The sequence below is a fragment of the Pollicipes pollicipes genome, unplaced genomic scaffold (assembly GCF_011947565.3).
Source record: "Pollicipes pollicipes isolate AB1234 unplaced genomic scaffold, Ppol_2.1 Scaffold_3087;HRSCAF=3621_pilon_pilon_pilon, whole genome shotgun sequence".
Lineage (NCBI taxonomy): Eukaryota > Metazoa > Arthropoda > Thecostraca > Pollicipedomorpha > Pollicipedidae > Pollicipes > Pollicipes pollicipes.
In genome coordinates this window covers 20,701,596-20,727,062 of record NW_023596225.1, presented here as the reverse complement: position 1 = coordinate 20,727,062, position 25,467 = coordinate 20,701,596, and the positions used below count along the sequence as shown (strand labels likewise).

Sequence of the window (25,467 nt, the reverse complement as noted above, 5' to 3'; positions counted from 1 at the left end):
CGGCGACCCCCGAACCGACCACTGATCGCAGGCGGTGGGGGACGACACTGTTCCCTTCATGGAACTCTGCATGTTCAATATTTGCTCCAAACACACAAAACCACACACCTCAACATGCTCAACGTGATCCACATTTCGGTTTGGGGAGGCCCCATCGAAGAGCAAGCTTGGCCGGCCCAAAGCATGGCAAGCCTCGCCGAGCGTCTGGCTACTGGAGCCCGCCCGCGGCAGTATATCACACCTTTGCCAAATCAAACACAGCGGACCAAAATGGACGTCACGGCGGCGGCGCGCCACTGTCTCAAGCTTTGTCGGCTCTGGGAGTTCTCGGAGCGTGAGTACTCCTCTGGTAGACTTCGAGTCCTCGGGCAAGAATTCACGCACGAGTCTGCCTCTGGAAGTCGTCGGGCAAGACCTCACGCATGAGTCTGCCTCCGGAAATCGCCGGGCAAGACTTCACGCATCTGGGAGTCCGCCACTACCGGGACTCACTCCGTACAGCAACCTTTCTTTGGGTTTATGCGGGCGTTCGCGTTCGCTCATGACTAATGCATGCCACGTGCTCCGAATAACAGGGGCTACGGGGATCAGCATTACGCGTGGGTGAGCAAAGGGCGGATGACCGGCACGGCCGCAGACCTGTCCGCCTTCAATGTCAGTGGACCGTTGATCCTAGTCATATCCTCCCAGCAGCAGCAACCGAAACAACGGCCTGGTGCACATTTTGCCGGCATGCCTTTTATGATCAGCTAGCCTCCTTCCTACGACAGCTGCTGGCGGTATCAGTAAACGCTCCGCGGGTGATATCGCCACCATCATCCGGATGGCCGTGTCATAATGACACTTGCCCGAGACTTTGCTCAACAGAGCGACGGAGATCCATAAATCGGGTCTGGCGCCATGCATCATGGGGAGTCAGACAGGCGTGGTAATTGGCAATCGTAGGGGAATGATTACCGGCTCATTTCCAGAGTAATCCGATGCCGCAGGAATATATAGGTGCACGACGCAGGCGCCGTCCTTCTCCTTAATTCCGATGGAATATAATGCGATTCGGGGATTGAATTCATTTTGGGCGGGATTGGGCTTGAAGTTGGCCTCCGTGATTGAATCGGGCGCGGAGTTAACTCACACGAATTGAATCACTGAATTGAATCGGACGCGAAGTTGATTCACACGAATTGAATCATTGAATTGAATCGGATGCGGAGTTGATTCACACGCTGTGCCAGCCAGATTCAGACTATACGCCAGTTCCCAACAGTCGCCTTGAATCGAATTTAGACTCAGCTCTATTTGCTTTTATTCGGGTTCGGAATCGATTCCACCAAAGTAGGGTCAAGTATAATTCTGATACGCACAATAAGTCATTGCACTATCTGGACCCCTGATTATTTCCATCACACGGAAAGGCAACTGGGGTAATGAGACGTAGACGATGGAAGAAAGGTGGATGGGACCACGGGAGTAGTGTGAAGAGGCGCCGGGCCTAACCAAGGAGACCTGGTTTGCATACAAGAAGAAAAGTACAGAGGCTTATGACAAAGGAAAGCATGTTCATAGTTACCCATGTGAACGTGTCAAAAAATCCACATTCAAACACAAGCCAGGTCGGCCCTCTCGGCGACTAGCGTCCTCGCTCCCTCGCACTCAACCATCAGCTGCAGATGGCAGGACGCCACCGGCACCGTGTCTGAGCACGGCGCCGAGGACGGAGCGGGGTCGCGCACGGTGGTCGGCCGCCCCCACGTGCGCGCGCGCGCCTCCACCAGCCGATGCCACCCGCCCTCCGGCGGTAACGTCGGCGCGCCCGCCCAGCATGTGTTGCTTCCCCTCCCTCGTAATGACTCTCTTACGCGAGCGCGGAGGGGAGCGGCCGGCAGTGGTGCATACTGGGCAAAAGACGAGAGCGGAGAACGAGAGCGAGGATGGGCGACGGGGGAGGCAGGGGGAAGGGACCGCCGCCCTGCGCACGCGTACAAAATGCCAATTGGATGGTTTGGTTTATGAGGCACTGGCGATGAGGCAACGAACAGGGAGAAAGGACATATCTGCAAAAAATAAGATAGACATAGGTCGGGAATATAAGCAGATGCCATCGACAAAAAAGAAGACAAAAAAGAAACAGCAGACGGCGGCACTAACTAGAACAAAAAAGTACAGACAAAGAATGTAGAGAAATGCTCGGCGATTTTTGAGAAAAGTACACAGCTCACCGCTCGTCGAACGTAAAACAAAACCAAAAACGATCACAAGGAGATATCGGAACATGATCTTCGAAGACAGGCGAAAAAAGAACATGGTATTGCGAAATTATGTCCAAAATGGGTACGAAGGCATCGCACATGACGAGAGGGTCACTTCACTGAAGACAACGTATGGTTTTGTTGATAGCTGGTACGCAAAAACAACCTGGCCTGCAAGTGGAAACTGAGGTGTGCAGGGACCTGTGCAACCTCATTCTGACCTGTTTCCATATGTAAAGTTACGTCCATAAGTGCGCAAAGCCGACAATCACGTGACAAAAAGTCGAGCAAAAGAAGTCAAATGACGAGAAGTCCACAATACTACGCAATACAAATGTAATAAAAGTTAAGTTGAAAAATTCAAGCAGGGAAGAACCTATAAGGAACCAGTCACATGGGATAAGAGCCCAGGTGGCAGTCAACGGTCGAGCAGTTGAGGAATACAGTCCAAAGAGATAGGTCTTATAGGAAGCGATCCAAGGGTATAACAGGCAACAAAGCCAAAGCGACATTGTGATATTGGAATAGGATGACACTTGAGATTAACAACATAATTACAGAATAGGATTTCATAAAAACACACGCCAAAAAGTGAACGGAAAGGCAAAAAGCGGCCGCGTTTCATCTTCACTATCGTGCTACCAATACCCGAAATCCTGTTCTATGATTAGTCTGGTGGCCATAATGGATTCGTGGCGCGGAGGGTGTGACGTCACACTTGTCGACTACAGGGCTCGCAAAAAGTTTTAACATCTCGGTAGTCGGCGGGGCGTTCATGAGCATGGCGGCACGCAGCGCAGGCGACATCATGTTAGTGCTTCGGCTATTTTAATTAATACGTGGGCTACTAGGGATTTAGCGGGACGTTATCTTTTTAAGCTTGCGGCTTGATGATAGGTGACTGCTTCTAAGCTTACAAACTTATTTTTCCTCCCAAATTTTATGGGCACAGATGCACGGCTAATGTAACGCTTTCCAGTAGTCGGTAGCTGGTATGAAACAGCCCAGCATACGAGTGGGCGGGGCTTGTGTTGTCTGCCAATAACACGGTAGATGAAATGAAACGCGGCCAGTGGAAAGATCAAAACGGTTCAATGGACTTAAGACAGTCATGTCCGATTCGGGTGATTTCAGAATATTTTACCAATCGGTACAGATTTGTATGTTAACACTGGGACCGAAAATGACGAACTAGGCTTAGAGTCTGAACATTTGCTGATATCTCAAACGTTGAACTGCTGGTTATAACATTACATCATTTGGAAATTCATCTGACCAAAGAATTCCACCAGTGCTGGCAATGACATAGGGCATTGTATGATTCAATGACACGTGCTCTTATGAGAATAAAAAGCGTAGTGAAGATCCACAAAATACTAACAATTCAATTAAGCTGACCTGTTCCATTCTTAAACTGATCCCCAGCACAAACTACTGGTAACAAAGCTTTCGCTAAAGTCGTCTCTTATAACTTTGCCTAAACTGCATACACGGAGGGATTTTGTGTAATGCTCGTTTTTTTAACTACCTTCTGGTGGGCAAGAATTATCTAGCGGTTTCAAAGCTTAGCAAAATTCGTCGCCAGATAGTACGGAAAACTTGAGATTACCCACCGGGGCTGTAACCCGGACCTCCGGAATGCCTGTCCAGTATGGTAACCAATACACCAATGGTGCTCAATAAATTGACCGCACGTTCAACCTTTGATGTTGTAGCACATGTGAATGGTAAATATGTTAAGTTTATTCAAGCTGGGTATGTGGATATTTGTGTCGGGCTGTTTTTCGACTACTCTAGCTTCGGCGGGCCAGAACTCTAGCCGTCTTGCAGTTCAGCGATATTGTTCGACAGATAATGCAGAAAATTTGCGGTCTTGAACTCGCATTGAATAATGCCCTTTTAAAATCTCGTTAAAAACCGTTCCAAGACAACCGTTTGCAAGTGTAAGTGGCCGCGTCGCTACTGGTCTTCGATGCTCACGCAGGCTTTACAAATGCTTGAAATAAAATGGAAATTAAATGAAATGGTCGTGCACCTTTTGTTGTTCAATTGGATGTCATACGCACAGGTGTTCGCACCATAAGCTTCCGCATTCCCGAAGGAAAAGCACAAAATTGCTTAAATTGTCAAAATTCGCATTGCTGTTGCGCGTCGGTGCTTATGTATGAATTGCAACACGGTGGTGACATGCTGAAGCGGCTAAATATTTTTCATATCTGATGACCAATCTGTCGACTTGATTCTAATTAAATATGGCGCCATGGGCTGGATTTTTTGGGAAGTGGCCGTCTTCGGCCGTGACTTTAAGGAATTTTTATATCGACAAAGCAAAACTACATAAAACTGATTTTATCATCACCAAACCCGTATCAGCCCAACGCAACCCATACGCATTCTCAAGCCAAATGACCCAACGCAACTCTGCATAGCCAATAGCCATCATGCCGCCGTTCCATGTAGCCAATTCATCGAAACATTTTCAAAGGCATGCAATGCCTGAAAATGTGAGATATACCTTGATAAATGATGCCTTGATAAATATACCTTATAATATATATATATATATATATATATATATATATATATATACCTTGATAAATATACCTCGATAAATGTACCTTGATAAATATACCTTGGTAAACGCCTCTCAAAACGCGCCTGGGTTGCCGGTTGAATGTCCTTCCCTTGGGTGAGGGTCAACTTGGCCCCACTGAGATCTCAGAAACAAAGTGAGCTAAAGACACCAAAGTAATAGGGTGTCTTTGCCTGTATGTGAACTCACTTACATCAAAAGTTGGAGTTCCTAGGTCATGACCTTAGGGTTGAATAAGTTCAAACACGTTCACACTCCAGATTAGTGTCCAAAGTGCCCCAGAACCAAGATACCTGTTCTCAGTAAAAATCATTGGTGCTCATTTAAGTTCAGTGACCTTGCCTGACCTTCTAGAGGTCATGTTAACCAAAATCATGCAAAAAATGCCTAGTTTTGCATTTGAATTAGGATCAATGATTACGCTAGGCAATCTGTTGCTAAAAACAAAATGTTGATCTAGGTTATTTTGTGTCAGTGACCTATCCTAGCCCTTAGGAAGTCTATGGAAGATATATAATGCAGTTCCTGTCATCAATAAATTCGGAATAACCACCAGAAACTACCCCATATAGCAATCTCTACAGTAATACAACAGGTTGGTTTGACCCAGGTTTGACCTTCAAATCTGACCCTACGCCAATGGAATTTGTTAATTCAATTGTTATGTTGCCTAAAAAGCAATCTCAGAAATGAAAAGCTTCGTTTAATACTCTGTCGTTGCATCAGATTGAAGGGCTCCCCAGAAATCGTCTTCGCTGAATCCATGGCCTGACTTTAACCCAACGTAGTCCAGCGACCTTACAAGGCATATCTATACTTTTGACACCAAACAATCCGCTATTCAATTGCCTACAATTATGAAAAATTTGGCACGGCTACACCGTGCCGTTTGGAAACGATTCTAGAAAATTATTCGGGGTCAGATTGACCACCAACCGAGCGCATGTTAAAAAATAACGGATTTTTTCTGTGACTGAGCATAAAGCGAATAGATTTACATCAGTTTGCGCTCAACCAAATATTTCGACTCCGACTGGTGTCAGTAGTTAATGGATAGGACAGGACAGGACAGGACCTTAGATAGGACATTTTGGAATATCAGGTTGAGATAGAACCTGCATAGTTGAGATGCAGTTATTTTGGTATTCCTGTCCCGAGGACGGCTCTGGTATTGTGAGCGCACCAATCATTCGATCAGGACGGAGAGGGCGGCACTGGTAATATGAACGTACCTGCCCAACGCTCGGAACCGAGTGGGCGGCACTGGTACTATGATCGTACCGATCCTGCGCTCGGGACCGAGCGGGCGGCACTGGTACTATGATCGTACCGATCACACGCTCGGTACCGAGTGGGCAGCACTGGTACTGTGAACGTGCCGATCACACGCTCGGGACCGAGTGGGCAGCACTGGTACTATGATCGTACCGATCCTGCGCTCGGGACCGAGCGGGCGGCACTGGTACTATGATCGTACCGATCACACGCTCGGTACCGAGTGGGCGGCACTGGTACTATGATCGTACCGATCACACGCTCGGTACCGAGTGGGCAGCACTGGTACTGTGAACGTGCCGATCACACGCTCGGGACCGAGTGGGCAGCACTGGTACTATGATCGTACCGATCATACGCTCGGGACCGAGTGGGCAGCACTGGTACTATGATCGTAGCGATCATACGCTCGGGACCGAGTGGGCAGCACTGGTACTATGATCGTAGCGATCATACGCTCGGGACCGAGTGGGCAGCACTGGTACTGTGAACGTGCCGATCCTGTTTGACTTGTCGTCAGTTGACTTCTCGCAGTTTGTTTTGTGACCGTGTTGACTCGTGTCCCTTTTCCCATTTGACATTGCACCAGGGCACCAAACAGAATGTGACTCAGGGAGCACGTTATCGTACGTGACGCACGTAGGCATGATCCGACAGCCTCGTTAAGGCGGTGCCCCACACGATCCGACAGCCTCGTGAAGGCGGTGCCCCACACGATCCGACAGCCTTGTGGAGTCGGTGCCCCACACGATCCGACAGCCTTGTGGAGTCGGTGCCTCGCACGGTTCGAAAGCCTCGTGAAGGCGGTGCCCCGCGCGATCCGACAGCCTCGTTAAGGCGGTGCCTCGCACGGTTCGACAGCCTCGTGGAGGCGGTGCCCCGAACGGTTCGACAGCCTCGTGGAGGCGGTGCCCCGAACGGTTCGACAGCCTCGTGAAGGCGGTGCCCCGAACGGTTCGACAGCCTCGTGAAGGCGGTGCCCCGCGCGGTTCAACAGCCTCGTGAAGGCGGTGCCCCGAACGGTTCGACAGCCTCGTGAAGGCGGTGCCCCGAACGGTTCGACAGCCTCGTGAAGGCGGTGCCCCGAACGGTTCGACAGCCTCGTGGAGGCGGTGCCCCGCACGGTCCGACAGCCTCGTGAAGGCGGTGCCCCGCACGGTCCGCTAGCCTGGTGATGGTGGTGGCTCCGCACGATTCGGCAGTCTGGTCGACGCGGTGCCCTGCAAGGTTCAACAGCCTCGTGGAGACGGTGCCCCCGCATGGTTCAACAGCCTCGTAGAGACGGCGCCTCCGCACGGTTCAACAGCCTCGTGGAGGCGGTGTCCCCGCATGGTTCGACAGCTTCGTGGAGGCCGTGCCCTCGCACGGTTCGAAGTCTGATGGAGGAGGTGCCGCCGCAAGGTCCACCCGTCTGGTGAGGGTGGTACCGCTGCACGGTCCGGCAGCCTGGTGAGGGTGGTGCCACCGCCCGGTTCGGCAGCGGAGCGAGCTGACACCGCCGTGCCGCAGGTCGCCTGGCTCGAGGCAACGGCGCGGCATCGGGGCGTCGGCGGCAGGCGCCGCGTCCCAGATACGATCAATACAGTGAGTGGAAGTCACCGGCCAGTGATCTGCCATGCCGGTGAACAAACAGGGGGCGGGACCTGCTCTTGATGGAGGGGTTGAGGGATGGCACGGGGAGGGCGGTGACTCCATCCGGCTGCTGCCACCGTCGTACGGCAGCAGCATGGATAGCACCGGGGCGACACCATCAAGCAAAACACCCGCCGTCGCCAGCGCGGCGCTCGAAAGCAGGCCTTAGCGGGATTATGGCTACGGCGCTGGTGTTTTGTCGGCCGGCGATGATAACGTCGCCGCGTCCCCTCCGTCCCTTCTCTCCAGACACGGCGAGACGATTTATCGTTCCGCAGATCCCTTTTTATTTCTGGGCCACGAAATGAAAATCAGAATGGTTCCCCGAGGGCCAAGCGGCAATATTTCAGGCTACGTCGTCCAGTCTTTTTTGCGACGGTGAGACCCAATAGAGAAAAGAACGGCCACACACCAAAGAGCAATGCTCGAAGCCAGGTTTCTCCTCGATATCAAAACGCAACAAATTGGTTTAAAGTCGTTTCCCCTGCCACATCGATCACAACCCGCCGTGGTCGAAAGAAATGATTGCCTGATTCGGTATACTGCGGCACTGAGTACAAACTGCAGAGTTTGCTCGCTTTGGCTCCGCATGAACCGAACGATCAGATGCCAACTGGCCAGTGCGGGATGACTCAGTGTGGACCGGTGGTTTTGTAGCACTTCACAGCAGGGCAACAACCCCGCCGCAGGCCTGCCAGAATAAAGTGGCCCGTAGGTATAAATGTCCCAGGATTGGAACAAGACAACTTCGATCACGGAAGTTCATAGTAAACCCAACAAGATCTGTGGCGCAAATCCTCCCGAGTTCAAACCGCCCGAAAAGATGAAAAAAATAACATAATATCTGATAGTTCAATGGTGCACGCGTTGCAGATTTATCGACTTATCCTATCAATGATAAAGGACAATCATGTGAAGTGTGGTACATAGTCGTTACTCATGCTTAGAACATGGCCAAAGGGGTGAATATGATTCAGCCCGCATCTTCTACAGGACTGAAAAACAGACAAGCTTAGTTTTTTTTAACAAAAAGGTCGCGTTCCCAACGCTTTGGCTAACTTCTGAACTCGCTGATCTTCATACAGATCAAAGACAACTAAAAAAGCATATACAGAACGTCAAAGGGACAGATCAAATAACGATAAAATCTCACACACCATTGGCCGCTTTCAGCCAAATCATCATTTCATTCCCTAACTCTCTCCTTTTTCCCCCTCTCAGAATTCTGACACCAAGTGGAAATACACCATTGATAAAATTATTGTGAAACAGGTAAATATTGGTTTTTTGTTTTGAGCTCTTGTAAATGTGATTCTCATTTGTGGAACATTCTTGCGTGTGCGTCATGCCATGATGTGGAACGTAATAAGGGCATATTATCTGTTAAGGGTATAGCGTAGCCTTTATATAGCCAGCCTACATGTTCGTAAGATATGATATTCTAAATCGCCATAAATCATTAGCGGAATAAGATCGTAATATGCATATAAGATAATGTGATGCAGTCACGGCAAAACTGGTACAAACAAACGGACATACAGTCAGTGATATTGCTCATAAATGATCTCGCTTCAGGGCACGTTGACGGCGATAAGACACATTTAGTACAAATATAAGCACTTGTAAGTCAACATGCAGTTCTTTCATCAACGGCATATTTCCACGTGATGTAAACATTCGGTGAGTAAGAGGAGAAGGAGGGAGATGAAGAATGCATTGATGGTGTGGCTGAGGAAGGTCTCACGATGTGCAATATTCTATTCTTGGATCTGTCGATTCTATGTTATATATATGCATTGTTGTGGCAGTGGATTTTACACATAAGAATGCCGGCGAAATCAGATCTTAACCAAATATTGACCTCGTGAACATTTTTCTAACAATGTCTTCTTGTGCCGACTTTTCAGCCCTGAAAAGCCGCAAAACGGCACACATTAGCTCTCTTTGTTGGCCCATTTTCTATGACATAGTCAAAGACTATTTACTATGCTTCGCCTGTGCTCGAAAAAAACAACATCCAAACTACAATTAAGACAATGGTCTGGTCATGGTAGGATGATCCCTGTCCCAAAACACAGCTTGAACTCGCAATAGGTACAACCTCATAAGTCAGCGAAGGCCCAGTGTGGTAAGTGACGTTCGCCGCCCGGACCCACGCCGGCGCCTCGCTGCCCACTCACCGAACTCATAGCGCCAGAGTTCACCGGTGGAGCCCAAGAGGTCGCGGTAGCCGCCGTACAGGTACATGGCGTCGGCGTGCACCACGGCCGAGTGACCCCGCAGGCCCCTGGGTGACCTCTGGGCGGTCGGCGGCGACGCCCGCTGGCCGCCGCGGGCAGGCGTCGGCCTCGACGACAGCTTGGTCCACAGGTTCGACTGGAACAGGGCGAGATATGTGACGTGCGGTGACGCAACTGTCGGCGATGGTGATTGATGCGGTTAGTAATGGTGAGCATGTGAGACGCAGGGACGATTTCAAAGTGAGCGACGTACGAAAAGCGACTTGCAAAGCTCGCCTCCCCCTCCCCATTTTCTCCCAAAAGTCTGACAATTCCGCTTTCAAATTCAGCGAAAAAGGATATTTGCCCTACTTAAATATGCATTGCCGATGTCAACACGTGCCCTGTTCCGAAGTCAAATAGAGGAACAATACCGAAAGATTTAATTTCCTTGAGCCGCGAAATTTTCGTATCCCTCGCATCACATGGTTTTATAGTATATTTTATTCATAATCTATATGCATTTCCTATCTTAAGTGATAATGCACTAACGGTTTCCTACAAATCACGTTACGAAGTGTCTGCAAAACGACTTTACAAAAGTTTGATTGCACAAGCTCGTTGCCTCTAATGGCGCAAGGTGCAGCAAGATTTATGGAAGCTTCCAATATTCCAAATGGAGGAACGCTACCCATTTGCCAAGCTTTCTCCATCTGTGATTTTCCAGGAGAACAGTTTTCAAGCAATCGAGGATCTTTTACAGTTTTCTGAGCAGCCGTTTATAATTTTGGACTAATTCCTGCCGTTTGCGCAAATATCTCTTGGATTGTTCGTCCTCGGAAACACGGAAATTGTAATGTTAAGACATTATATTTTCTGGGCACTTCCCCGCCATATTTTAAGCAAAACTTGTAGTTTTCTCCATCTCCAGTCTTGTCGACTGTTTTTTTTTTCGGGGGGGGGGGGGCTTACTGGGTGTGATATAATGGGAGAAAGTAATTTTCTCCAGCACACGGAAAAGCCCAAAAATATGGCGTTCTTACATTGCATTAGCTCGTAGTTGTGATACAAACCTTCCTATCCGTTTAAATCTATTTCAATCTTGGATCTTAATCAGATCATCCACCCTAAGATTCAAATCTCAAAGTGCAGCGACATCCTAGCTCTACTTATCTCACTCCTCGCCCCAAGCCAGCAAGACTCCCTACTCTGGGCGCGCGGCCTGGCGCAGCCCAGCGCGCCACTGCGCGCGCCTTACCCGGTGTCAAACCGACCGTTTCCGGTTCAAACCGGCTTATCCACGGACATCCGATGCGAAGATGAGGCCGACGACCCCTCCCTGGTAGCGTGCGGCGGACGGGGCAATCAGGCTGCCGACGTCGATTCATTTCAAACGATTTACGCAGCTCTGATTGCACGCGGAACGACCGACGCCGCGCGAGATCAGAACCGAGTGTTCCTCGGAGCGCAAAGCCGCCGACGAGGAACCGATTGCTCAGATCAGACGGCGGTGACGGTTGGCTGGACGCCTTCGTGAGCAGTTAAGGTGCTGGTATATCGCGGGATTTACAGGCAGACAATGAGTCTGATTTTCCCACCCAAATGTATTGTTTAGCTGAAACGCGTTACTCAGGATTACGCCCATTTCTTCCATATTATACCTCAAGATGGCGCGGAAACTTGACGAGCGATGCAGAATCGGATATGGGCCCAACCCGCGTGACAAATGATGTATGTGTTTTTTTAAACACTTGCATTACAAATAATAAAGCTGTTCTTTCAGCTGTAGTATGGCTAGCCTACCCCTAGCGATGTATTTTCAGACTTAAACTTCATACCTACCCATCACCCATGAACAGTTGACCGAATGACCCCCCCCTGTCCACCGCGGCACACAAAACGCTGCGTTAATGCCGGCATTAGTAACTGGGAAGTTGAAGGGCGCGGCACTTCCGCCTAACAAATGTGAAACCTACTAAGCAAAACAAAAACAAAAAATCAACGGAACAGCAAGCAAACAAAAAAGCAAAAAAGGTTAAAAAGGTAAAGGGTGAAAACAAAAAGCAAAAATAGGGTAAATCAGTCACCATTAATATTGTTACCTACTAAGCAAAACAAAAACAAAAAATCAACGGAACAGCAAGCAAACAAAAAAGCAAAAAAAGGTTAAAAAGGTAAAGGGTAAAAACAAAAAGCAAAAATAGGGTAAATCAGTCACCATTAATATTGTTATGAAAGTAACTGTCAGTGAGAGATAATTTAAAGTAGCCAGTTTCAACGGTGACTAGTGGCTTACACCATCACCCAATTAGTAGAGAGTTGCAGAACGACGTCAGGCTACTGAAATACAAAGTTTCTAGAGACAGAACGATATCCCAGTCTTGTTGTGTGCGCGCCGCCACCCCCACCATCCGCCAACTACGCAGGTCTGATGTCAGGTGGTGTCAGAAAAGCCGATGTGTCAGTCAGGGTGGCGCCGTTGTGGCGCTTTGCGGAAGACGAAGTGAATCTGATACACACCGCAATGCATGCCCATGCAAACCAACGTCACACACGTAACTCATTTAAATGTATGTACGTATATATGTATACATATATATATATATATATATATATATATATATATAAATACATATATATTCATATTATAATATATTCAACTATCTATACTCTCCCTCTCTCTCCTCCTCTCTCTCACCCATTCCCATACCCACACGCGCACACTTATACACCCATCTACGCTTATACGGCATGGCCCGTACCGTATGCACGATGGCAACCCCATTTGATTTGGTGCCTTATAGCTGGTGGTGCAGAAACAGTGAGATTACCAAGTCCGTTTGCTTGGCTAGGTACTCTCAGCACTCACGAAACATCCACACGCTCATACGCTAACATGCTCCAAAGCTCAGGCTGACTTCATTGCGAGCTCAGGGAGCACGCCTGGGAGGCACAGGCTTCACTGGATAATGGAGTTATGATTTGCAGAGCTCCAGCCAACGACACTCCATCACATGCCAGTGACAGGGCGTGGGACTAAATCACGCGCTTCAGGCAGAATGTTGCAGGCTTGGTGAGAAAGTTGACTACCTGATTTAGCCTTTCTGGACTGGCTGGTTCCAGCGCCAGTTCGCCTCCCACTTACGACAACAAACTGCTCGAGGTTCGCAGCTGTTCCCGGGACATGACCGGATGGGATGTCACTCGCAAACTGCTCGAGGTTCGCAGCTGTTCCCGGGACATCGCCGAATAGGATGTCACTCACAAACTGCTCGAGGTTCGCAGCTGTTCCCGGGATACGGCCGAATGGGATGTCACTCACAAACTGCTCGAGGTCCGCAGCTGTTGCCGGGACATGACCGGATGGGATGTCACTCACAAACTGCTCGAGGTTCACAGCTGTTCTCGGCACATGACCGGATGGGATGTCACTCACAAACTGCTCGAGGTTCGCAGCTGTTGCCGGGACATGACCGGATGGGATGTCACTCTAATTCCCGATGACGACATCGTGGGTGCATCTCCCATGGCTTTGATGTTCATGTCCTATCTAAACCACGACTGGACGGACATACCTTTTTTCTCGCGAATTTCTGGCAAGTGTGATTTCTTCAGTTCCTAACAACTTTAACCTAATGAGCACGTTTTTCTCTCAGGTTCTCGTGGATGATATGCCTGAGCCGTCAGCTTGCTTGAATTTGCCTGGTAGACATTATCCTGATCATCTAGAACCTAGACCCCGACCAGCATTCTTTTTTAGACGGGGGCTTGGCGCGCCAACTCTTTTCCTTCACATCTACATTTAGTTTTTCCCCGATAACCTTTAGGGTCATAGCCCTAGCTTCTGCTGGAGGTTCTTCAGGCTTTGTTTCTGAAGTCCACATCCATTGAGTATGTGACAGCAGTTTCTAGGATATTGCTCAGTTCCATGGACCAATGCTTCACGTTTACGACCAGCTTGCGCAGGTCACGACTTTCAGCTCTTAATGCAGCTAGCTCCCGCTTAAAGGGTTCCACCTCCTCACCTACTGCTCCGACAACAAGCTACCTGATCAGTTCGATTTCTCTCCATGAACTCCCTGATTATCGACGTCAGAGTTACGTTAAGGCTCCACTTCCAGCGATCGAAATGCAGCAAAGATGAAAGGCCTATCCCTTTTTCTCCCCGTGCGATTAAGCCAGTGACACAAATCTGGCGCAGGAGTCAGCGCGTAGACGTCTCCGAATGCGCCGCATACGCCGCAACAGGACACGTCCTCTCCTGACGACTGCCCAAGAGAGAACAAGTATGGTATGGCGTGGTTGGACATACGTATGGTTACTGGGCCATTCCCGACAAAAAAAAACCTATACCACTCCTATCGACTTCAGCATGGGGCACTGTATGTTCATATCCTGAACAGAACTGAGCTAACATAACGATACTTTTTAAATGATTGCAATAAGAATGCAGTTGTAGTTCATAAACGCCACACACTAATGCACCTAGGGTTGATTTATGGCTTGTCTAGCACATGATAAACCAGCACATGTGCTGAATCAACACTCCAACCAGCAGTCTGAAATCCCATGCAGCTTCTGACAGGACAACGACCTCGCCAACATCGAAACTAAATCAGCTGTGCAGCCAGGGGAGGAATATGAGGAGACACCGCTCGTATCAATATGTACACGTTTCAGGAAGCATTTTGCACGCAGGTGCAGATACCTTTATTTATTCTGCTGATCATACGGGAAATGCAAATTATCTTTAAAAAGTTTCGGCTCTGAAACTCCAACAAAACAGTCAACACCTATCGAACAACAACGGATGCGCAAAAAATGCTCCAAGCTTATCTCCGGCGTCCCTTTCAGCCTCGTCCTAACAAAGCCCCCGGAGAGTTGGAGAATTGGAGCGGACTGAAGCCAACCTCCCTCGAGACAAAACACTAGCGCACGTCATCCCGGGAGGCAAAGCCCGCCGGCCGACGGCTGCAGCCGGGAGAGAGCGGCCAGGCCGGTTCGCTGTGTGAGCGTATCTTCTCTTTGTCTCAGCGTGGGTCGCCAGGTGGGCGTGTCTGCTCTCTGTCTAAGCGGCGAGGCCGGGTCGGCAGGCGGGCGTGCATGCTCTCTGTTTGAGCGTGGGTCGCTAGGCGAGCGTGCATGCTCTCTGTCTGAGGGGAGGGGGGGGGGGGGGGTGGGAGAGGTCGCCAGGCGAGTGTGTCTGCTCTCTGTCGGGGTCGCCAGATGAGCGTGTCTGCTCGTGGTCCCCAGCGGCGAGCGTTTCTAGTCAGATGAGCGTGCCTGCTCTCATTCTCAGCGGCGAGCGTGTCTCTCCAGGCCCCTCTCCAGCCTGAGGGCCGGCTCCTGACGGGCCCGCCCTCCGGCGGAGATCGCTAATTGGGCCGTGGAGTGGCCCGCCTTCCGCCCCAAAGCGCTGAGGGGCGGCCGGCGCTGCACGCCCGGTCCGTAACAAGCAGCCAGAGCGGTCCGGCGACGGAAATGGCCTACTTCCGGGCCGCCCGCCGTGCCGCCAATGCCGAGGCGGCAGTGGGGGGGGGGGGGGGGGGATGGGATGTACTAAGGAGCGTACTTACTACATAATGAAATGCTGTTTTCTAGAGGGGCATTTTGCACTTAAAAACATACCAATAGTCACAAGTGAGCTTATTTCATGATATCTAATGTTTGTCTCAATTTCTTCAAAAGTGGAACATTCCGTTTAAGCAAACATGACACAATTTTCCGAGATTGCCTGCCCTAGTTATAATGTTAGATCCACCATTGGTGCGGATGTGAAACAAAACATGCGGAAGTCATCTGCGAAGATCCGCCACACCCCTCGCGAAATCGAAACATATCATTTGCTATGGTCCGCTATGCCACGCTGCAAAAAGGTGTTTACAAGGCTCCAGCATGCTTACGCTCTGCGGCAGAGGGCAGCGAACTTGGTCTGAGAGATCCCCACCAGCAAAGGCGAAGACAGCGTGCGACGAAGGTGAGCTTGAGAACAGCATCTGGACATGGCATTTCCAACCTAGCTCTAACTTCAAGTAACTATATCTAGAAGGTCATGATCTGCCAAGATACATGCCTAAGCACTAACTGAAGGATGCACAAGCTCTTTAGCGATGAGTCATTTTTCGCCCTGCCACCACCACCATCGCCACAAAGCGGCAGTGGTAACGCGCGGACGTCTGGTTCACCTTGGTATCGTAGCGCCAGAGAGGCGTCTCGGCGCCGCTGGAGAAGCCCACCTCTCCGCCGAACACGTACAGCTGGTGCTGCCAGCCCACCATCGTGTGCTCCTGCAGGTTCAGCGGCCGGCTGCCCTCGGCGCGCACCTCCTCCCACTGGCCCCCGTCTGGAAAGGAGCGCGGCACTCAAACGACCGCCGCCGACACCACCGCACCGCCAGCCGGGGTCACACAGGGACGCGGTGGGCGGGGCCATCGCCCGTCGTGACCTGTTTCTATGGTGCACGGCGAGGAAGCATCCCCGTCGGGACCGCAACGGATCGGGTGCCCCGTCCACCAGAGATACATCAAAGGTAGGGTACGGACAAAGGGCACAAACGAAGATGACATACCGGAGGTGTGGTACGAACACCAGAGGGACGGAGATGGGGTGCCCCGTCCACCAGAGGCACACCGCAGGTAGGGTACGGACAAAGGGCACGAACGAAGATGACATAACAGAGGTATGGTACGAACACCAGAGGGACGGAGTTCGATTCCCGCAGTGTCCGCTATCCCTGCCAGGATGGCAAGGATGGCGAAGCCATATAGCCTCAACAGCTGATTACGTCGGAAACCCCAGTGGCAATCGGGAACCACTGTTGAACTGTTGAACAGCGTGGAGACACCCCTCACCAGGACACAGGACAGCACTGGTTAGTGATTAAATCGCTCCACTGTGTCCGCTCGCCAAAGTCGCTGCGAAAGTAACACGCATTGCGGATGAATTCGTCGTCGCGGACTGCGCGTATAAATTTCTAACATTTTTAGCGGACGCTTAATTATCATTATTCAAAAGACGTGTTCCCGTATTCAAATCACAAATGAAGAACGGCCAAAACGTGGTTGATGTAAAAGAACACGGAAAACGTCTGGGGCAAAGGTCCGCTATCTCATATTTTTAAAGGTTCCAGGTTCGTCTGGGAACGTGACAGAGACGACTTGACATGCTTTGCTGCTATGTGTCTCCTTGATGCGTCTACACCTGCAGCACATGCATGCGATAATTGCATTATGTTGCTAAGGGATATACTAATATGAATTCATCCGGCTCTTGGCTCTGGCCCAGGGTGGACGAGGTCCGGGGCCCCCGCAGCTGCACTGCGTGACCGCACCAGCGGGCTCTGTGGCCACGGGGCCGTGTCAGCGGGCTCTGTGGTGATAAGGCCGTGTCAGCGGGCTCTGTGGTGATGAGACCGTATTAGCAGACTCTGTGGTGATAAGGCCGTGTCAGCGGGCTCTGTGGCGATGAGACCGTGCCAGCGGGCTCTGTGGCAATGCGTGTCTGAGCTGGGGTTCGTGCCGCCCAGAGAGTCCAACGGCGACATGAAGTGAATTGTTCTGAACACTTCACACCGACAGATGAGCGGCGCGATGCTTACATGAGAAGTGAGCTGGATATAGATACGGTGAGTGAAGAGTAAATCATGGACGAAGTGAAGAAAATGGTCTAAGCAACGACGACGCCGACGTTTTCCTTGAAACAAGCGAAACGGCTAGCAAGGCGGGTCAAAAGCAGGAATCCGTAAAATAAATGTCACAGAGGATTCGCATGGTTCAGTAAATGAAAGCTTCCTGACATCCAAATTTAAGTCACGCGATGACCTTCATCAGATAATGAAAATCACGCATCGAAAAGCGATTTTGATAGAACAGACAAAAATTATCACTGGCTGCTAAGAAATCGAAACAAAACTGGAAGCCGCCAAAGTGAGGCTGGAACAAAAGGTAGTGGACCTGAAATCGCACGCAGCCGAACATGACCAGATTGACAAGCTTAGTGTACAAGTGACCTAAAAGTGTAAAAGTGACAAAAAAAAATGTAAAAGCGACCACCTCCAAGCCAGTGACAAGCCACGCAGGACGCCGCTGCGCTCAGACGCATGCGATGCAAGTCGTCCGAGATGATCCCCGGCACGCCGCCCTGGCTCCGACGCTGGCGGCCGACCCAAGCTCAGACACACGCGATGGAAGTCGTCCGAGCTGATCCCCCGGCACACCGCCCTGGCTCCGCCGCTGGCGGCCGGCCCAAGGGAGTCCGTCCGTGACGTCATACAGCGGGCGTTTCCACTGGTGGAGGTAGTGCCCGAAGACCTGGCAGCCGTTAGCCTTAACAGCGCCAGGGCACCCCTCTGCAGGCTTCCGCAAAGGCCCCGGGGTCACTAAGGTAGCGTCTCTGCGAGAACGGAATGTTGTTAAAAAGTAAGCGGGATGGATGACAGTGAGCTGTTCAAAAGGTCAGCGGGATGGATGACAGTGAGCTGTTCAAAAGGGAAAGCCAGACGCAAGGTAAGCGAAAAATCTTCAATCAGCTGCTTCAGCTGCAAAAAAACCGTCGGTGGCAGTAATGCGTGTTCAGTCGTAACATGGCGGTGTCCTGTAAGGGAACGGCTCGGAAAATGGCGGTTGACAGTGCTGAGAGAATCAACGACCTGGTCCGTGGCTAGACGGTGGCACCAGGCTCACGCGACTTACGCAGCCATCACGTTATGCTGGCAATGATCTATATATATATATATATATATATATATATATATATATATATATATATATGTATATATATGTATGTATATATATATGTATATATATATGTATATATATGCATGTATATATATATATGTATATATATATATATATATATATATATAGGTATATATTTGAGGTAAAGTAACGGTCCTCGGGTCGCAACATGTATAAAGATATATGTGTATATATATATATATATATATATATATATATATATATATATATAAGTGGTATAGCAACGCTATTATTATAATGACCGGATCGGCGCAAGGGCTCGTATTCGGTAATGCTGAGCTGGTTTCGATGTCTGGCCCAGTACAGAGGTACATCAGGCCTGTCATTAAACAGAAGAGGAACAAGAGGGCTTTGGACAGGCAGGAATACAAAAGAGTGGATTATTTATCTAGTAGCATGCTGGGCGGGACCGCCTTTTGGTTACACGCAGTTAATGCCTGAATGGATGTGGTCCACTCAAATCAACCCAAGTTATCGGCAGGCAGCATATCAATGGGCCAAGGTGGACCATGAAAAGAGCCGAACCACAAATGTAAATCGATTAATCCATCGATCTGTGCTGCAAATAATCAACATCTACAACATTCGCGGCTAAAAATTTCTTAACGAGATCGACCTTCGTCTCGAACATGGATATGGTACTTGAATGAGGTGGCAGTCGATTTATCACGCCATATCTCCCTCCTGGAAGGAGGTCCTCGCCCAGGAGAAGCCTATTAATAACGCCTTCCTGACGCTTTCGAGCAGCTTAACAAGTGTATCGGAGCAGCAAAATTTGGGTATGATTCACTGCTGTCAGCAACGCACATTTCGCAACCTGTTAAATCACAAAAGAAATGAGAGCATAAACTGCGGGCGACGAACCGAAATCAGTAGACTAAAATATACAGATAATTCTATGTCAATTCAATTCTATTCAATTCTATATCACAACAGATGACTTCAAACTGAGGTGGCTGCAAATCAGAAAGCTGCATAGATTCTGCCAACGAACCAATTGCCCCACCTCCTCGGAATCCCAGCGACCGATCAGTGCCAGGGTTGCCGGAACTACGCGGGGGCATTTGCATAATTCCAGGCTTGGCTCTCAGTCGATGGAATTCTGAACGGACTTGATCGTGGAGCGCCGCTTACCGAAACCTTTTACAGTGCGCCACGTTATCACGAACAGATTGACCTCCGTTGATCGTGATGAAGCCCCTGCCCCTGTCTGCTATTTCCGTATGTGTGATGTTAGCGTTTCCCGTTCATTTCAAGAGTTTATTAAATAATGTATTTCGCAGTGTCGCAATCAGGAACGTGATCCGTCACTTGCAAGGTCCAATCCTTTTGTGCACAGTTAAGGTGAACAATGTGCGGCGTTCAGCACGAGAACGCTGACCAAGTTCGCTCGCACGTGGTCTTTTTTCGACATCTAACAGTCTGGTGTTAGGATGGCTTTGTGCTTACAGGCTTCCACAACTGAATGTGAGGAAAAAGGGAACACGATCGACAGTCGCATCTTGTGACATGTGATGGTGTATAGTATGTTATACGTTGGAATAAATGGGGGAAATGATACAAATGCACAAATGTGAATCCAAATCAGTCCAAGCGACCCGCAACAGGATCACAATATTGACATCATCAAATGCTCACGATATCATAACGAGAATATTGCCTCTTCTTGACAAAGGCATTGGAAGAAGCACCACTCATAAAAGAGGAGCAGGGCGAGAGCACCGAGCAATAAGAAGCAGCTGTGTCCAGCAGGAGCCTTGTTTTTGTCAGCTCGGCACAAAACCTGATCCGAGTCTGCAAACTACATAACTGATTCTCTTCGTGGCCAGAACGGCTGGGAAGGGGGGAGGGGACGCTGCGGTCCGGCTACTACTTTGGTATAACTATATGGATCCCATCACGGGGGCTACACTGACCGTAGTCACACATCACACCACCGATGGAGACGCCACGCAAGAATCGAACACGTTGCTAAGGACGCCCTGACGTCGGGAACTTTGTCGAAGTAAAGATGCCATACTTCGGATCCGGAGAAGCGCAATCAGGCGCGCCGGCGCCTCACAACTGTGCGCGGAACATGACAGAGTTGGTGCTCGACTCCGACCAACGTCGTTAAAAGTCACCCGTCGTTGCGTTGTTAAAAGTCCCCCGTCAAGAGCCCTCTATTGGTCCCGCCAACAATACGCACCGCATGTTCACAGTCAAATTTGATCAGTTTCTGTCATCGCCATTGGAATGAGAGAGCCACCGTAACGTTTAACACTGACGCACGGCCGAAAGAGGTATAATGCAACGATGCGTGATCCAAGCGTAGGCGAACCACCAGAGCCAAAAAATTAATGACGTCGAACGACGCAGGACGCATCACCACCTAGTTGGTCAGGTAAACGGGACGGGATATCAGGCAAGACAGCGTCACGCGCTGGAGCCTGCGGTCTCCACACGACTGTGAGGAACGCAGGCGGCGGCAGGGGCGGGGCCTCGAGTGAGCAGCGGACAGCCATCGCTCCCAGCGACCAGACACGGGTATCAGCGACAGGCGCTGCCTCATCAGCCCCACGGGACTGTCCCGGGCCACTTCGACAGGGATCGTCCTCTCCCGCAGCTCTCTCCCGCTCGCTGCCTTGGCGCGATGCGCCTCTAGCCCGCCAACGAAGCCATTTATCTGTGCGGGCCCGTCTGGGGAGCAGGGCGGCCCCGCCCCTCCTCCCGAGGGGCGTAGAGACGTCGTCGGCGGTCAACTGTTGATACCGAAAAATCGTCCGCCGCCGGCACCGGGGTCTGCGGCACGCGCCACACCGCCCGGTCAATAGACGGTCGCAGTCGGCCGCCGGTGGACATGGGCTGCACGCAGCCAGGCTAACCCGCTGCCTCCGTCTGCTCTCGGACCACCCGCAGCTACTGCCTGCCCTCTAACCGCCCGCTGCCGCTGCCTGCTCTCGAACTACCCGCTGTCACTGCCTGCCCTCGAACCACCCGCTGCCTCCGTCTGCTCTCGGACCATCCGCAGCCACTGCCTGCTCTCGAGCCACCCGCTGCCTCTGTCTGCTCTCGAAATACCCGCTGCCACTGCCTGCTCTCGAACCACCCGCTGCCTCTGCTCCCGGACCATCCGCCGCTACTGCCTGCTCTCGAGCCACCCGCTGCCTCTGTCTGCACTCGGACCACCCGCCGCTGCTGCCTGCTCTCGAGCCACCCGCTGCCTCCGACTGCTCTCGGACCATCCGCAGCCACTGCCTGCTCTCGAACCACCCGCTGCCTCTGTCTGCTCTCGAACTACCCGCTGCCACTGCCTGCTCTCGAACCACCCGCTGCCTCTGTCTGCTCTCGAACTACCCGCTACCGCTGCCTGCTCTCGAGCCACCCGCTGCCTCTGTCTGCACTCGGACCACCCGCCGCTACTGCCTGCTCTCGAGCCACCCGCCGCCTCTGTCTGCTCTCAAACCACTCGCTGCCGCTGCTGGCTCTCAAACCTGGAACTGTGTGTGGTCCGTCAAACGTGTCACGTGTGGTCCGTTAAAATCGGAGCATCGGATCTGCTGATACCCTATGGATTTCTGCTCGGAAGTGAAACAAAAAACAAACGCAACGTAACTGCATAGACGCCAACAAGGGACAACGCCCGTAATGATTTTAATTGTACACGTCTATGACCTATAGTGATCCAAGAAGCCAATACAGTTATGGCCAAACGCATCCAAAGCCGATAACTCCGGCTCTAGGACAGATATCCGCGCTTTTAACGGTATCAGCATGATTTGTTTGCGCTTCCACATCTGCACTACCTACCGAAATGCTTGCAACAGTACCTCAAGCTTAATTAAATGACACGCCTGCATTATAAAATGTTTCCAAATTTCAATTGAAATCATGTGTCCTTTTTGAAAGTACCACTATTACGATGACACCGTTAGCGCACGCCCTACCGGAACTACCCAACAACCTCCTTTTATAGGGATCCAAATCGCACCCAGACCTATTTGGATCCCCATAATGCTAAGATTGCTTCTCAGCACGTAAGATTGCTTTTCGAAACCCAGTTACTGCTTTCGGAACCAGGAAAAGCCTAAGAACAAGTTTGGAAGCAGACTCAAAATCCATCTAGAACCAGGATCCAGCACTGAATTGTGCCGACAGAAACAGCAAGAACTAACGTCTAGGTTGACAACACGCCAAGACATCCAGGGATACTAAATATCCGGATTGAAATATGCATAGGGATCCAGTGAGAACGAATACCCAGCCTGGAATGATGACGAGAGATACAGCAAAAATTAAGATCCAGCCTGGCGTTTGCCAGAAGTCAATGAAGAAGCCAGAACCAGACTAGCATTATTCTAGTAATCCAACAGGTGCAAGGAGCCGGTATAAAGTAATGAGAGCCAGCGAGAAGCAGGATCCTACCTGGAACGATTGTCAGGAAATGGTGGATATCCCTACAGCGCACTTATAGTATGCACGTTGCACTTATAAATATTACCAGCAAATGAGCAATAAAACTCAAATTTCCGACCCCAGTCTTGCAATGGTGTAAATAATCCCAAATCCCACAGCTAGAGGTTACGAATGAACCAACGAGAGGTAGGAAATGGAATATAGTGTTTTCTGAGCGAACCATCAGGAAGCGGAAACCTGAGGCTGGTGTTTGTGAGGAGCCGGTATGAACCATGAACCAGGGCCTGGTCGTTATGATTGAGCCTGTGGGAACCACAAACCATGGTCTGGTTTTTATGAAAGAACTTGTGGAAACCAGGGACTAGCTTTGGTATTTGTGGAAAGCCGAGGAAAACCATGAATAATGTTCCGATGTTTGAGAAGGAAGCAGTTAAAACCAGGAAGCCACATTTTTATTTGCGGCAGAAACAATGGGGACCAGGAACCAGTGACAGATATTGGGAGGTGAAACTATGTGTCTAAGCCATTTATCGTTTAAACTTGTAGAGTATGTCTCTGGTGTGAATTATACATGTTTATGCTTGCCGATGGGTGCACTAGTATGTCTCTATTGCACCCGTACTGAAGATATACTAATGCATTATGCACGAGTTTGTGTAAAACAAAAATAAATCAGGGAAACATCAAAATTAAGGCTGAGGATTTAAGGGGAATTTCAGGAAACAATGCGTTTGTTACTTTCAAAATTGGGTTGTGGGGCGGCCGAATATTCAGAATCCCAGAAAATGGAAGCTCAATTACGTGCATGTGCTTTCATCATGCGAATAGCTTGCAGACGATTTATGAGACAATATATAATCAATAGAGTGCCCACAGGAATCTGTAAAGGTGCCCAAGTGATGGCATGTTAAGACCTTCCCCGCGGGCTAACTGGTCAGGAAGCCTTCCCCCTCCCCGTCCCCCCCCCCCCCCCCTGCGGCCGGCCAATCGATCGGCGGGTGGCCGGCCAGCCAGCTAGCTGGAAATCTACTTTGCGTTCATCCATGATTTACGAGAAACCCGACATCAATCAATTGATATATTCAAATTCGCTCTAACCTCGGGCTCCGATACGCCGGAATTACATTTTTGTCGTTCAAAAGTCCTAGCCTGAAGATGATTAACGTAATTTACACCGCTAGTAAGCGTTTGTACGATGGATAATCATGAAAATAAAGACAATCACCAGCAACAAAGCTTTCTAAGAAATGGCCACCAGAAGCCGTTACAAGCTACCGAATTGACCTTATAAAGCTTGACCTCACTTTTAGACCAAAAACGTCGGAATAAAGCACTAACTACAGCAATCCAGCGAAGGTTATTTCACATGAGCCATTCTCTTGCAAAAGGCCCACCCAAGCAACGGCGAAAGGCTTGCTGATGCAGCTTATGACAACGCCGCGGCTGCTGAGTGCGCGCCGTCCGTCCACGTCCTCTGATCCGTCAGCGATACGGAGAGCGCGCCGCGCGCCGCCGCTCGGCTCGACCGTCGAGTTATCCTCAGGAGGCGGGTGGGGGAGCCCGCTGCGCGTCTCCCCCAACGAGCCAGACCTGCACGAGCCGTAATCAAGACCCCCACACGCGGAGCGAGCGAATCTCGCCGGCCGGGAAGCATGAAAAGAGCAACGTCTCGTCAAATATTGACAGCGCTGTTCGCTTTGAATTCTCGGAGCGGCTTTGAAGAAGCAGCTATTGGGACGCACGGCGCTGAACGCGTTCGACTCAGCAAACGTTATCTGGATACTCGTTTCGAAACGTAAAATCATGAGGGCTTAGAGGTATTTTTGCACACTTCTTGACGTACTTTTACGTGTTGGACGAAAAAGCCAAGTGTTCATATATTTCCAGGATACAGCGTGTCATATCGCTATATCCCACTCTTCATCTTTTGAAGGTCGCTCACAATCCTACAGTTTCACCCGTCCATAAACGGTAGCTTTCCAGCAGCTAAAGCGTGCTGCGATACAGCGTCACTTGCCTTTTTAAAGCAATGAAAATCATTCGAGTGGATTGGAGCAGTGCATTGGATTAAAAAAGACTTATCATCCATTCATTGAGTGCAATGGTCCCCTATATCACTGAACTTAAACGCACATGTGTAAACCGATTTTCCGTAGGAACAAACCAAAGACACAAGCTGAAGGCTATGGGAGAACGTCAGTCAACTTCCTACAAACATCGCAAAGGAAGCAAACCAGACGTATTCAGCTCGCCCGGCTGACGACAAACACGCAGACATCAGTGAGTCGTGGCTAAGACACCACGCAGTTTCATAAGCGCATGGAAAGGCAGCCAACAACGCGGCTCCATAT

General features: G+C 50.2%; 1 protein-coding gene across 1 annotated transcript in view; it reads right to left on the bottom strand.

Annotated features, from left to right (window-relative positions):
* The window catches only part of LOC119089866 (tip elongation aberrant protein 3), a 58,867-nt gene that overhangs the window by 18,977 nt on the left and 14,423 nt on the right, over positions 1-25,467 (bottom strand). Inside the window, exons 3-4 of the mRNA XM_037212674.1 lie at positions 16,151-16,308; positions 9,927-10,122 (exon numbers count right to left, since the gene is read on the bottom strand). Coding sequence (XP_037068569.1) covers positions 9,927-10,122; positions 16,151-16,308 — 354 coding nt within the window. The remainder of the gene's footprint in view (positions 1-9,926; positions 10,123-16,150; positions 16,309-25,467) is intronic.